General features: G+C 42.4%; 1 protein-coding gene across 1 annotated transcript; it reads left to right on the top strand.

Annotated features, from left to right (window-relative positions):
- The first annotated feature begins 5,160 nt into the window (after positions 1 to 5,160).
- NIPAL1 (NIPA like domain containing 1) lies at positions 5,161 to 11,385 on the top strand. Its single transcript, XM_069856571.1, has 6 exons — positions 5,161 to 5,292; positions 6,258 to 6,627; positions 7,715 to 7,771; positions 8,278 to 8,368; positions 10,116 to 10,276; positions 10,420 to 11,385. The coding sequence occupies exons 1-6, from the start codon at positions 5,161 to 5,163 to the stop codon at positions 11,010 to 11,012; spliced, it is 1,404 nt and encodes a 467-aa protein (XP_069712672.1). The 3' UTR covers positions 11,013 to 11,385.
- The last annotated feature ends 219 nt before the right edge of the window (positions 11,386 to 11,604 follow it).

Below are 11,604 nucleotides of genomic sequence, written 5' to 3'. Positions count from 1 at the left end.
CGGAGTCTGAAAGATCTCAGTGTTCAATGATAAGCAGTGATTTTGTGAATAAAGTGATTTTTGTGGTGACATCAAATGTCTGGGACATCAAAGTAATTGTGAACTCCTGTGTTTGGTGCATGCCTTTGTCCAAAAGTTTTAGATGATCAACCAAGCCAGCCAAGTCCACGTTCTGTCTCTCAAGGCAGCACGAACTATAGAGATAGACTGAAGAACAATTTTTTTAAAATAAGTAGTCCTGTAAAGCAGCTCTAACTTATTTTTTTCTTACCTGTTTTACCATGGAGTTCTTCAAAGAAGTTCTCAAATAGAGAAAGATGAATCCTACCGGGCCAGGACCTCACTTATCTGCAAAATGGCTTGCAGGACAAGTTCTGCATGAGCTCAGCACAGTGGTCTTAATTCTGTCCTCCTTCAAGAGACAATTACATAGTTGTCACTGAATTCACTGATAATTACATTAGCTTAGAAACAATACTTATTCATTAATATTTTTCCTGTTGTTCATATTCCAGTGAAGTAACCTTTACTGATGGGAGAATGGCTGCACTCATGGATTATTGTTTTAGTAGGACGACTTTAATCTGGTTTTGTATCTTGCTTTGTCATCACCTGTAATTCTTTTCAATCCTATTAAAGCTACCCCTAGTTTCAGACACCCATAACCAAAACATCAGATACGCTGTACATATGTCTTTATTTATAAATAAGCAGATTTTAATGCCACAACATTGTCTTTCAGCTTACTGTGCTGTAGCTGTGTACACAGATGGGTGTTTGGATTAGGACCATGGTTTTGGCAGGCTTATTTTCTGCAAATACTCTTCCGTCTTTCCTAGCGCTGATATAATTTCAGCAATGAATGTCACGTCAGAAGTGCTATAGCTGAGAAGGCTCCAGGGTTCTTCTGGCTTCTTTAGTACTTTTTTGTGTAGACCAGTGTTACAGGGAATTCAGTGTCATGAAGCTCAATAGGCCCCGACGAGGCTTGGTGAGTGGAAAACCATCAGTGCAAACAGTAACTCAACCAGTAGGTGGTACTGTATTTTCACTTTAGAGTTAAATGGCTGCTTTATGGAGAGGGAGGAGCAATTTCAGATGTCTGTTGGTGTGTTAAGACTACCATGGGCTGAGGAGGCTGGGAACAGAAAGCACTGGACAGACTGCAAGCCTTCTGTGGCCGTGAGCACTAACAGGCACACAGTACAGCACCCCACAGCATGATAAAAGACTATATCAAAGCTTTTAACCAGTATCTTCCAGGTCCAGATCCTAGTTTTTGCTTGACTACTTTGATCGGGGGTTAGCACTTCTGAAATATCCGTGGGCACTATAAGTGCTGTTGGTTGGTCGTGTCCAGCAACGTGTGCCCTTTGAGCTGGACCTGCAAAGAGTCTATCCTTGTGCCACCCAGGTCAGAGTGGCTTGAGACATCTCTTCTCCTCCCAACCTGAAACCTGCAAGGAACAGAAGAATTGGCCCAGTAGAAAACTCCATGGAAAAAAACCAGAACCTTATTCATTCAGTAATGTCATTGGAATAAAGAATAAGTATGGTGTCACTGTAGGAGAGTCAGTAGCTCTGAGGAGTCAGTTAGGATTTCTGTTTATCAAAAATTTATTTCAAGCTAAAATAACATAAGAAATCTGAGTTGGTTGCACAGAGTAATAACTAAAATGTTTACACATACAAAGGTGATCAACTGAGATTAATTCTACTTAAAAGAAAATCAATATATGGCATCATCACTGATAAGTGTGGTAGAAAATGTGCTGCAGTTAAAATAGGTTTGATATATCTAGTCTTGCTTGTCTATAATTCACTGCAGCAAAGTAGAAGTTAAGGTGACAGTATCTGGGCATTTTTAAGGCAACATGTATAAGATTAATCTCGTCACAGCAAGTACAGCAATCTAAAAATATTAAGCTACTATCTAGAGGCACCATTTTTTTTGTCTCAGTTGAAGTTAAGTACTTTACAGGTTGCTCCTGCAGATCTACTCTAAATCAGCAGCATTTAGGACAGGTGGAGTTCCCATGGTCAGAGCTCAACTCTGAAATCCAGCTCAGGAATTTTTGTGTGGCTGCCAGGATAAGTAATAAACCTATCTGCAGCTGTTGTATTGAAAGGAGCTCATGTTTGGACCCTGCTGGGCAGCAGCAACTGCAGGCATAGAAGACTAATACAAAACAGAGAAGCTAAGCAATGATGGCAGGACTTTAAAATGCCATAAGAGGCTTTCCGTAGTAGTAGTAGTAGTAATAATAATAATAATAATAATAATAATAATAATAATAGTTCTTGCTTCAGCTCTGCACCTGGGCTAGCTGTGCACGGAACAGTTTTCTCACTGTGGTGAAGCCCATTGTCATCACCTTAGTAGTTACAATAATATAATTAAATACTGCATAATGACAGATATAAGGAAATTGATGCATACATGTATGAGAAAAAATCCTCAACAAAATCAAAGAATTCATAATGAAGCCAAGAAGTCACACAAACTTTGCTTTATTAAGTCATTCATCGCTATCATAGAGACGTGTAAGTTGATAGGAATGGTTGGACTCAATGATCCTGTGGGTCTCTTCCAACCTAGTGATTCTGTGATTCTGTGAAGTTCTTGTAATGTAGACATTGTAAAGGTGAAGTGGATAGGTGATTAAATGCACAAAACCAAATGCAATGTTCCTTTTCCCCTAACATACAGAGCACTGCTTATATTACGAAAGAAACACAGAAACAAAAATTGAGACGAAGACGTCAAACCTGATCTCTCTGTTTAGCCTCAGGACTGCAAAGTCAAGTATGCCTAGGACGGGGAAAACTAAGTTGTTTTGCTGACGCGGTTGCTATAGTTCACCAGTTTGCACCAGAGCTAATAAAGTTTGCAAAACTAAAGATGATTAATTTAGGTGCTGAGAAGCATGGTTACAGCTCTGCGAGACTCAAGCCAGCACGTCCCTATGATGCTCTGTGGAGGAGTCTTACATTCATTGCTCAGTTAGCCTCCAGTTTGGGGAGCTCTTCTGAATGTTAAAGGTCCTCAGACTGTCTCCGAAAGTTTGTTTGGTAACCCTAGGTTAGCATATCATTGTAGAATCATAGAATCTGAATAGTTTGGGTTGGAAGGGACCTTAAAGATCATCTAGTTCCAACCCCCCTGCCATGGGCAGGGACACGTCCCACTAGATCAGGCTTAGTAATCACATGTTTTGTGAATGTATTTCACTCAACCATGCTCAAAACAAGGGTTTAGACTTCTACCTTGAAACTATTGACTCGGTAATAAAGATAATTGTTTCTTATGACACACCCTGGTTCCTGTTCAACCACCTGGAGTCATCACTGAGTAAGCCTATCACCCCCAGGCGCTGCCCTAGTTCTGGGGGCTGGGGCAGCTGGGGATCGCGCCCCTGCGGGGGCTGCAACCCGCCACGCACTGCACGCGCTGGCACATCACACCCGCCACCTCCCAGGTGTGAACGGGAGGAAAGTCAAACCTAGAGAAACTTCCAGTAGGCATAAATCCTGCCCGGGGACTCCAGGAGAGAATCATAGAATAGTTTGGGTTGGAAGGGTCCATAAAGATCATCCAGTTCCAACCCCCCTGCCACGGGCAGGGACATCCCACTGGATCAGGCTGCCCAAGGTCCCATCCAACCCGGCCCTGAACACCTCCAGGGATGGGGCAGCCACAGCTTCCCTGGGCAACCTGTGCCAGTGCCTCAACACTCTCATGGTGAAGAAATTCCTCCCTATGTCTAGTCTAAAGCTGCCCCTCTCCAGTTCAGAGCCGCTGCCCCAGCGCTGTCACCACAAGCCGTTGTGGACAGTCGCTCCCCAGCTTTCTTGTAGCCCCTTCAGGCACTGGCAGAGCCATTTCCTTTGGATTCAGGGTCCGGGAGGATTGGCAGGAGTCCCCAGGTGAGAACTGCAACCTCATAACGACACACACACCCCCACACAGACACGGACGGACGGACAGACGGGCGGGCGGGGCGCGCTCAGGTGCACCGGGACGCGCCCGGGCGGGAGAAGCCGCCGCCCGCGACGCTGCGCGGCCCGCGGAGGGGCTCCCCGAGGCCATGGGGCACCGGCCGTGCCGCACGGGTCAGCGCCGAGCGGAGCCGGGGCGGGGGGTTGGGGGGAGGGCCGCGGGACTGCGCTGCGCGGAAGATGCGCGGGGGGAGCGCGGGGCGTAGGCGGCGCTGGGGGCGCGGCGCTGAGCGGAAGGCGCGCGGGGGGGCGCGGTGCTGGGAACGCGGCGCTGCGAGGAGGATGCGCGGGGGGCCGCGGCAGTGGGACAGGGCCCCGCGAGAGGCTCTGCTCCGCCGGGAGCTGCCGCGCTGCTTCTCCCGTGTGTGGGTCGTGCGGGAACCCGCTTCTCAGCAGCTTTTGTGCTTTCTTTGTCGCCTCGGGGGGTGCCGCCGAATGAACCCCTGTGGCTTCTCGGTTCATCGGCTCTCAGCCTGCTGGCCAGGACTCGGGAAAGCGGGCTTGGTCTTTCCCGGGAGCCTGAGAAAAGGCATTTCTGGGCCCTGCCAGCTGTGAGCTGACTCGTGAGCGCAATAAAAACGGTCAAATTACACGGCTAATCAAATAGTTTTCCAGATGACTTAGGATCAGCATTTTCCGTAGCAGGATAAAAGCTAAGCTGGGCATCAGAAACGAACCGCAGGTTTCATTATAGGTTGGTCCAAGGGTTTTGCATGACTGCGAGTTAAAATTGCGGCGAGGTGTTTGTAGTTCCAGGGTGGCAAATCTGCCTGACTCAGGTAACATTTAGGTGTTTCAGAAAACATTTTCAGGTTTAGCTGAATTGTGAAAACAGTTTCGAAGTTACAGCAGTACCGGCCTGAACTCAGGCTGGTTTCCTGGCGCTGTCAGCCCTGAGTCAGAGCTCAGAGAGTTTATTTCTGCAGGGCGGTGTTCTGCTGACGGGTTCGTGTTTCTTGACGTTTGGAAGTGGGAGATGAAACTAGCTTAGCTACAGAAACTGGATGCTGAGCGAGGCAGGCAGCCTCAGAGGTTTGTCGCCTTCCTCAGTCCTTCCCGGTAATCTTCAGGCTGATCACAGTTGGGAATAAAGTAATAGGAATTCTGGAAGCAGCCTCCCCTTCCCAGATCTCAAGGGTCTTATTAAACGTGAAGTTCCCCATGCAAGTGGAACAAATTACACATTTTTCAAAACTAGAAAAAGCTTCGCAACACAACAGAGATCACAGCCATTCAGAATTATTCTTCTCCACTGACAGAACGGATGAAAAATGCTCCCATCTCTTCGTAAATGTGAGCCAAGATTGTATTTCAGAAAGGAGGAAAGCATCCTGGGGCAGTCAGTAAGTGATTTACTACAGATGCAGTGATTAAATTTTCATTATTTGATGTTGTAAAATACGCTGGGTAATGGAAAACTTAAGAATCAGTAGAAAAAGTAGTAGAAATGTCAGTATAGAAAGAAAGAAACCTGCCGTTCATCTCCAGCTGAATGAAAGTACACCTTTACCAAAAAGAGGGTAGAGGAATGCCATTTCCTTCACTTGAGAAACCTGACACACTGATAGAAAGCTGTCTTCACCATTGCAGGTAGCTAAAAGACCATACTTGTCTAGAGATTTTGTTGCTTTCTTTTAATTAAAGTTGAGAACTGTAAAAGCATCTAGGAGCTGAATGGTGGTTGTACAACCATGCCAGTCTATTTTAGCATTTTTATAATGTATTGAGAGCTAAGGGATTTCATTCACTGGCAGCCTCTGCTGGCTTTTTTTCCCTTGCTGTGATGTTTGTTAGCTAAGGGAAATATTTAACATTAGTATCCATTTGCAGCAAGAGTTTGTTCCCTATATAGATTTGTTTTCCCTTCTCTTTTTTACTTCTTGTTTCCAAATCTCAGCTATAAATGTGAAAGCAGAAGAATGGAATAACAGCAGGCTTGCTCTAGCAGGAAGAGTCTGAAATCATGAATTTAGCTATATGTTTGTGTTTTAGGGATGTGGTCTTTCCGCAACACAAAAGAACCCTTTCTTCTTGACATTTCAGGTTAGCTTTTACAAGTCGAGTTTTACATTGAGGACAATGTTTTATCACTGGATTCCTTGGTGTTGCCCTAATTGCTTGACTGAGCCAAGGTAGTGCAAAAAATACGTGTAAAACAAGGTGTGCACCTGTGAATTACAGGGGTGGGTAATGACCCAGGGTGGCACTGTGTATGTTATGCAGATTCTGTGTGTTGTTTGCACAGTTGGAAATGACAGGTGCTCTGGGAAGAGGTAGAAAGGACTGTGCAGAGGAAGGATGGGGCTCCTTCAGAGCTGTGCCTGGTTCATGAATCGTTTGCTCTCCTTTTTCTCATCCCAGGTGCTGTGCTCTCTTTTACTTGCCATGACTCCTGCCAAGCGTGGTGCCAGATCATCAATGTGTCTGAATCTCACTCATCTCTCCTGGCCTCTAAGGACAAAACTCTGAATGAAACAAACTGGAGCATTTCCACACCCGCTGGAAGCAAATATCACCTCTACATTGGCTTGGCTTTGGCTATAGGTTCCAGTATCTTTATTGGTTCTAGTTTCATACTGAAGAAGAAAGGACTTTTGAAACTGGCAGACAGAGGAGTCCTCAGAGCTGGTATGCAGGGGTGCCTGCCTTACTTCTGCTGGGGTCACAAAGGCCTCTGTTAAACTCTGTTAACTCGGCAAAATCAATGTTTGGGTCACAGATCCATGTTTAAAACTGTTGTAGTTGAAAATCAAGAAGCCTGTCTTGGCTAGGGATGGAAATACATGTGACTACAGGGACTGAGATTTCCGAATTCTTAAGGCTGTGGTGGCAGCAGTCAGTATTAAATCTAGTGAGCTGGCGCTCTTTCCTCCCTGACAGCAGCTAGATACCAAATAAAGTTCTCCTTTTGTCTTACACTTCAAAATACCTTTCTGTCTCTTCTTTTTCTTTCCATCTTTTTTCCTCTTCACTTGAGATAGAAAGTCTGAAGATGCTAACTAGGTTTAGGAAAAAGGAAGTGGAACGAGCTGCAGAAAGGAGATTTATTACAAGGGTTTCTGCAGCTAGTACAACTATTCTTTTATCAAATTCAACAGATGAAGAGCTGGAAAGATGTAGAGAGCTTTTTAAAAACCCATTGGACTAATGTCATAATTCCCTTTGCATGCATTTAAATATAAAGCATTAGCAGGTTTTTGTTTCTCGCACTGTACTCTTCCAAAGATTTTGGCTATTTGGGAAAAAAAATGTGTTACTCAATGTTCCGTGTATTTACATTTTATGTAAAAAAAATAAAGCATGCAGTGGCAGTTTTCTTTTTAATCTTTCTCAATTAAAAGTATAATCAGGGTCAAAATGACTGTGTATGAAAATATTGGCTCTGCATAAGAGCACTTTGAAGCATTTATTACGCTCACCAACAATCCTCATGGACATTTTGCTTTTGTTTGGAACTTTCCCTTTAGTCAAATATCATTTTTCAGAAGTCCGAGTCACAAAAGAGTAGAGAGATTAATAAAAATGTCAGTCATAATTGAACAAAATATTCTTTGTTTCGTCCAGATAACGTGCTCTTTCAGTACTTTATATGACTAGAGGCAAATGTGAAGTTTTTGGTTTGTTTCGTATAATGATCTTATAATATATAATAAAATATATTTTTAATGTATGTTAAACTAATAAATAATCTTAAGATAATTTTTTCTGCCTTCAGGACAAGGTGGATATTCTTACTTGAAAGAATGGCTTTGGTGGGCTGGATTGCTATCAAGTAAGTTGCCTCTCTCCTCTCAACCTCTATTTAAATGCTACATAGAGTAGATTGTTTTAAATAGTTTTATTTCCTGATTTTTCACACCATTTACTTAAAAGAAATGTCTTTGCAATCACCTTTATGACAGAAACCATTCTTATATCCCATCTCTCAATATTGTGTTTGGTCTTTGGAGCTCTTGTGTCTGCCTTTTTCTATTTTTAGAGCTGTTGTTTGCTTTTTGGGGCAGAATAGCAACCTTTTCTTTAATATCCAATTAAAAATGATAGGATTTCATCTGTCCAGCTTTTGGGAATACTTAGGGGAAAATTACTTAACTTTCTTCAGCCTTTATTATGTCCAGAGGAGGTTAGATAGTTATGAAAGGAAAAATTGCATTTATAGTGTAGAGAAAAAAGTGTCTGGTTTATTTTTGCTATCATAGCTATCATGCAAAATAGTTGTAATAATGTGCCTTTTATTCTCCCCCATTCACCCTGATCCAAATGTTCTTTCTTCTGTAGTGGGACTGGGAGAAGCTGCAAACTTTGCTGCCTATGCCTTTGCACCTGCAACCTTAGTTACCCCTTTGGGTGCACTGAGTGTTCTCATAAGGTTAGTACAAACTGGAAGCAAGCTTTGACAAATCAACTGGTCACTGCATGAGGAAAAAGCAATGTCTTTGGCTGAAAACAATGAATTTTAATAAGAAAACTGAAAAGCAATGTATTGACAAAAAGTCTCTTGATGGAAAGATCCCTTGCTTATTGAATACTGAATTTGCTGGGTAGAGGGAATACATGGTTTCCCACCAACATTTCACCTATACTATAAGGTATTTCATAACAGCGTATACCAGGTATACTGCTGATGCACAGTGCTCGAAGGCTGTAATTAATCTCTTCTTAGAGAAATGAAGCTCTCTTAAAAAGTCTTATCCTGTTCTTCAGTTGTGAAAAAACTTTTATGAGAAAATACAGTATTCCCTCATGTTTTCAAAAGTGTTTCTTTTTACAGGAGCATAATTTCATTTTCAGGCACACTTAGTAAGCATTTTGGATTTGTTTGATCTTTTCCCAATCATTCTGGGAAGAAAGCAAAGAAAAATTTAGCTTTTTTAATGTCCACGGTTAAAATTTGTCACTCTTATGAAATATGAGTGCCCTTCAAACACTTATTATTTACTGTGTATGGAGACATGAATAATTCCCAAGTATTTAGCCATATTAATGTATGCCCTTATCACAGAAGCAGAGAAGATGTAGATTACATTTACAACTAACATCTGGGAAATAATTATGAGCAAAATAGAATTATTGTATTTTAATTTAAAAAGTCTTATGCTTAAGACTTGAATATATTATATAAAATATTGTGTTTAAAACCAACCTGGGCCTTTTTTAAAGAAAAGAATCCTGCAGTAGTCTTAACTGTTAAAAACGCAGCCATTCTGTCATAGCAAAACCCAAAAAAGGTAACTTTGTCACCTACAGATGTGCTGGTATCAGCATGTTGATAGATGCAGACTAACGGGCTGCCTGGCTGCTGCTTCTCAAAACAGCCTGAATTTTGACACCCTGTCCTTTGATGTGAATAGCAATCTTTCCTGTTTTCATGAAACAGAAAACTCTGCAAGAACTTCATGTCCGTGAACTCATTACCCTTGTGTGAAAAAGTAGCTGTAAATTGATGACTGAGTTAAAAAAGTGTTTGTGAGTGTGTCCACACACTGTTAAACCTGTGTTTGTGCTTATGGTAGTGCTCTAGGTGGCTAATTTTGTGCTTCGTGAGGTGTCCTTATTTGGGCCTGTTATTATCCTTACATTAAATCTCAAACTTCTTGGAGCACCCTGAGTCAGTCTTCTTCAAAGGAGGAGTTGTGTCTTCTCTGTGTTTTGGAGGGAGTCCTGGAAAGCCAGCCAGAAACTTTGCCTGGTGGGAGAGTTCAGGGAGCGCTGAGAAGGAACGTTTTCCAAAACTTGTGTGTGTTAGTTCTAATGGCAAATAAGTGTTTTAAACCATTTTTGGAAGAAAATAACAGCTTGCATGGTCAGCCTACAAGTGTGCAAGTGCATACCCCTGACCCAGACAATCAGTAATGAGAAGTTACTCGAGCAATTCAGACACTTTACAGCTTGGAAGAAAAGGATTAGGGTTGTTAACCCCCTTAAAACCTCACTTGACCTTCTTGGTCCTGACCAGCCTCCCTGTAAAACTCCTTAAATTTTGACTGTTTCAGGCTGCTTTCCCATATGTTCAAATTCAAAAGAGATTTTTAATTACTGTTGTTTTACACAGAAAGATTTTTAATGTATCATGTGGCTGGTGGAGCTAAACCTTTTATTTATATTTTGCTGAACAGTGCTATATTGTCATCCTCTTTTTTAAATGAGAAGCTGAATATTCATGGAAAGCTGGGCTGTGTACTTAGTATTTTGGGGTCAACGGTCATGGTTATTCATGCCCCTGAGGAGGAGGAGGTCACCTCACTAGACGAGATGGCAAGAAAGCTGCAAGATCCAGGTCTGTATGCAATTGCACTGAACTTGGGCTACAATTCATAGAGAAGTGTTCGGGACACTGAATAACTTTTAGCATGTACTCAGACGTAGCCTAGTATTTCCTCTCATGCACATTTCTCTTCTTCCCTTTCCTTTTTTTCACAGCATTTGTTACGTTTGCTGTTCTCGTGACATTTGTTGCCCTCATGCTCATCTTTATCGTGGCTCCAAGGAGAGGTCAGACGAATATACTGATCTACATTTTAATTTGCTCGCTTATTGGTGCCTTCTCTGTCTCATCTGTGAAAGGCCTGGGCATTGCCATTAAACAAATGCTGGAACAGAAACCAGTTTATCGACATCCGTTGGTTTACATTTTGGTGGGCACTTTAGTGCTCTCCGTCAGCACTCAGATCAACTATCTCAACAAAGCATTGGACGTGTTCAATACATCTCTAGTGACACCTATTTACTATGTGTGTTTCACCACGACAGTTGTGACATGCTCCATCATCCTGTTCAAGGAGTGGAGTAGTATGGACCTGGGTGATATCATTGGAACCCTGAGTGGATTCTGCAGTATCATCATAGGTATTTTTTTGTTGCATGCTTTCAAAAATACTAATATCACCTGGAGTCAGCTGATGTCTACTGTTGCCAAAGAACCATCATCACATGAAACCTGTCACACTTTACTGGAGAGCATGGAAAACCCAGCTTTGGCATATGAGGAGGACAATGTTTTATTCAGTCAATGAAACTCTCAAGTGATGTTTATCATCAAAGAATTATGAATTGCAGACTCAGCCCACCTGTGTCTACCAGAATCTTCTTCTTTTCTGCAGTGCTCTAGAAAGCTGCCTGTAAGGCCAGTTAAATGCAGGCCACTCTTCTGTGCCAGCTGTTGGTAGTAATGAATGAAAATGTTCAATAACTAACATGACAGACAGAAACCTGATGGTGATTGCCAGGCAATGAACAATGTTGTCCTTTTGTTTGACGCAGCATCTACTACTGGAGGATTTTAGCAGAAGAGAATGGTCTTTTTAAGCTATGTTTACAAAGTGCGGTTTTCCCATCATGATAAATACAGCCTTGCTGAAGTGACAAGCACTCTGCTGTTATCTTGGTGATGGCTCTTAATCTCAAAGCTGTGACCAACAAAGTAAATTCATTAGAGGCTTGAACATGGTTGCTGTTTGTTTAAAAAAATATGTGAGATGAGAGAATCATAGACAGCATAGAACAGTTTGGTTTGGAAAGGACCTTAAATATCATTTAGTCCTAACCCACCTGCCAAATGCAGGGGCACCTTCCACTATACAAGCCTGCTCAAACCACCATCCAACC

This window comes from Phaenicophaeus curvirostris, chromosome 4 (assembly GCF_032191515.1).
Source record: "Phaenicophaeus curvirostris isolate KB17595 chromosome 4, BPBGC_Pcur_1.0, whole genome shotgun sequence".
NCBI classification, from domain to species: Eukaryota; Metazoa; Chordata; class Aves; order Cuculiformes; family Cuculidae; genus Phaenicophaeus; species Phaenicophaeus curvirostris.
Note: the sequence above shows the minus strand (reverse complement) of the source record. Positions and strands in the feature narration are given on the sequence as shown.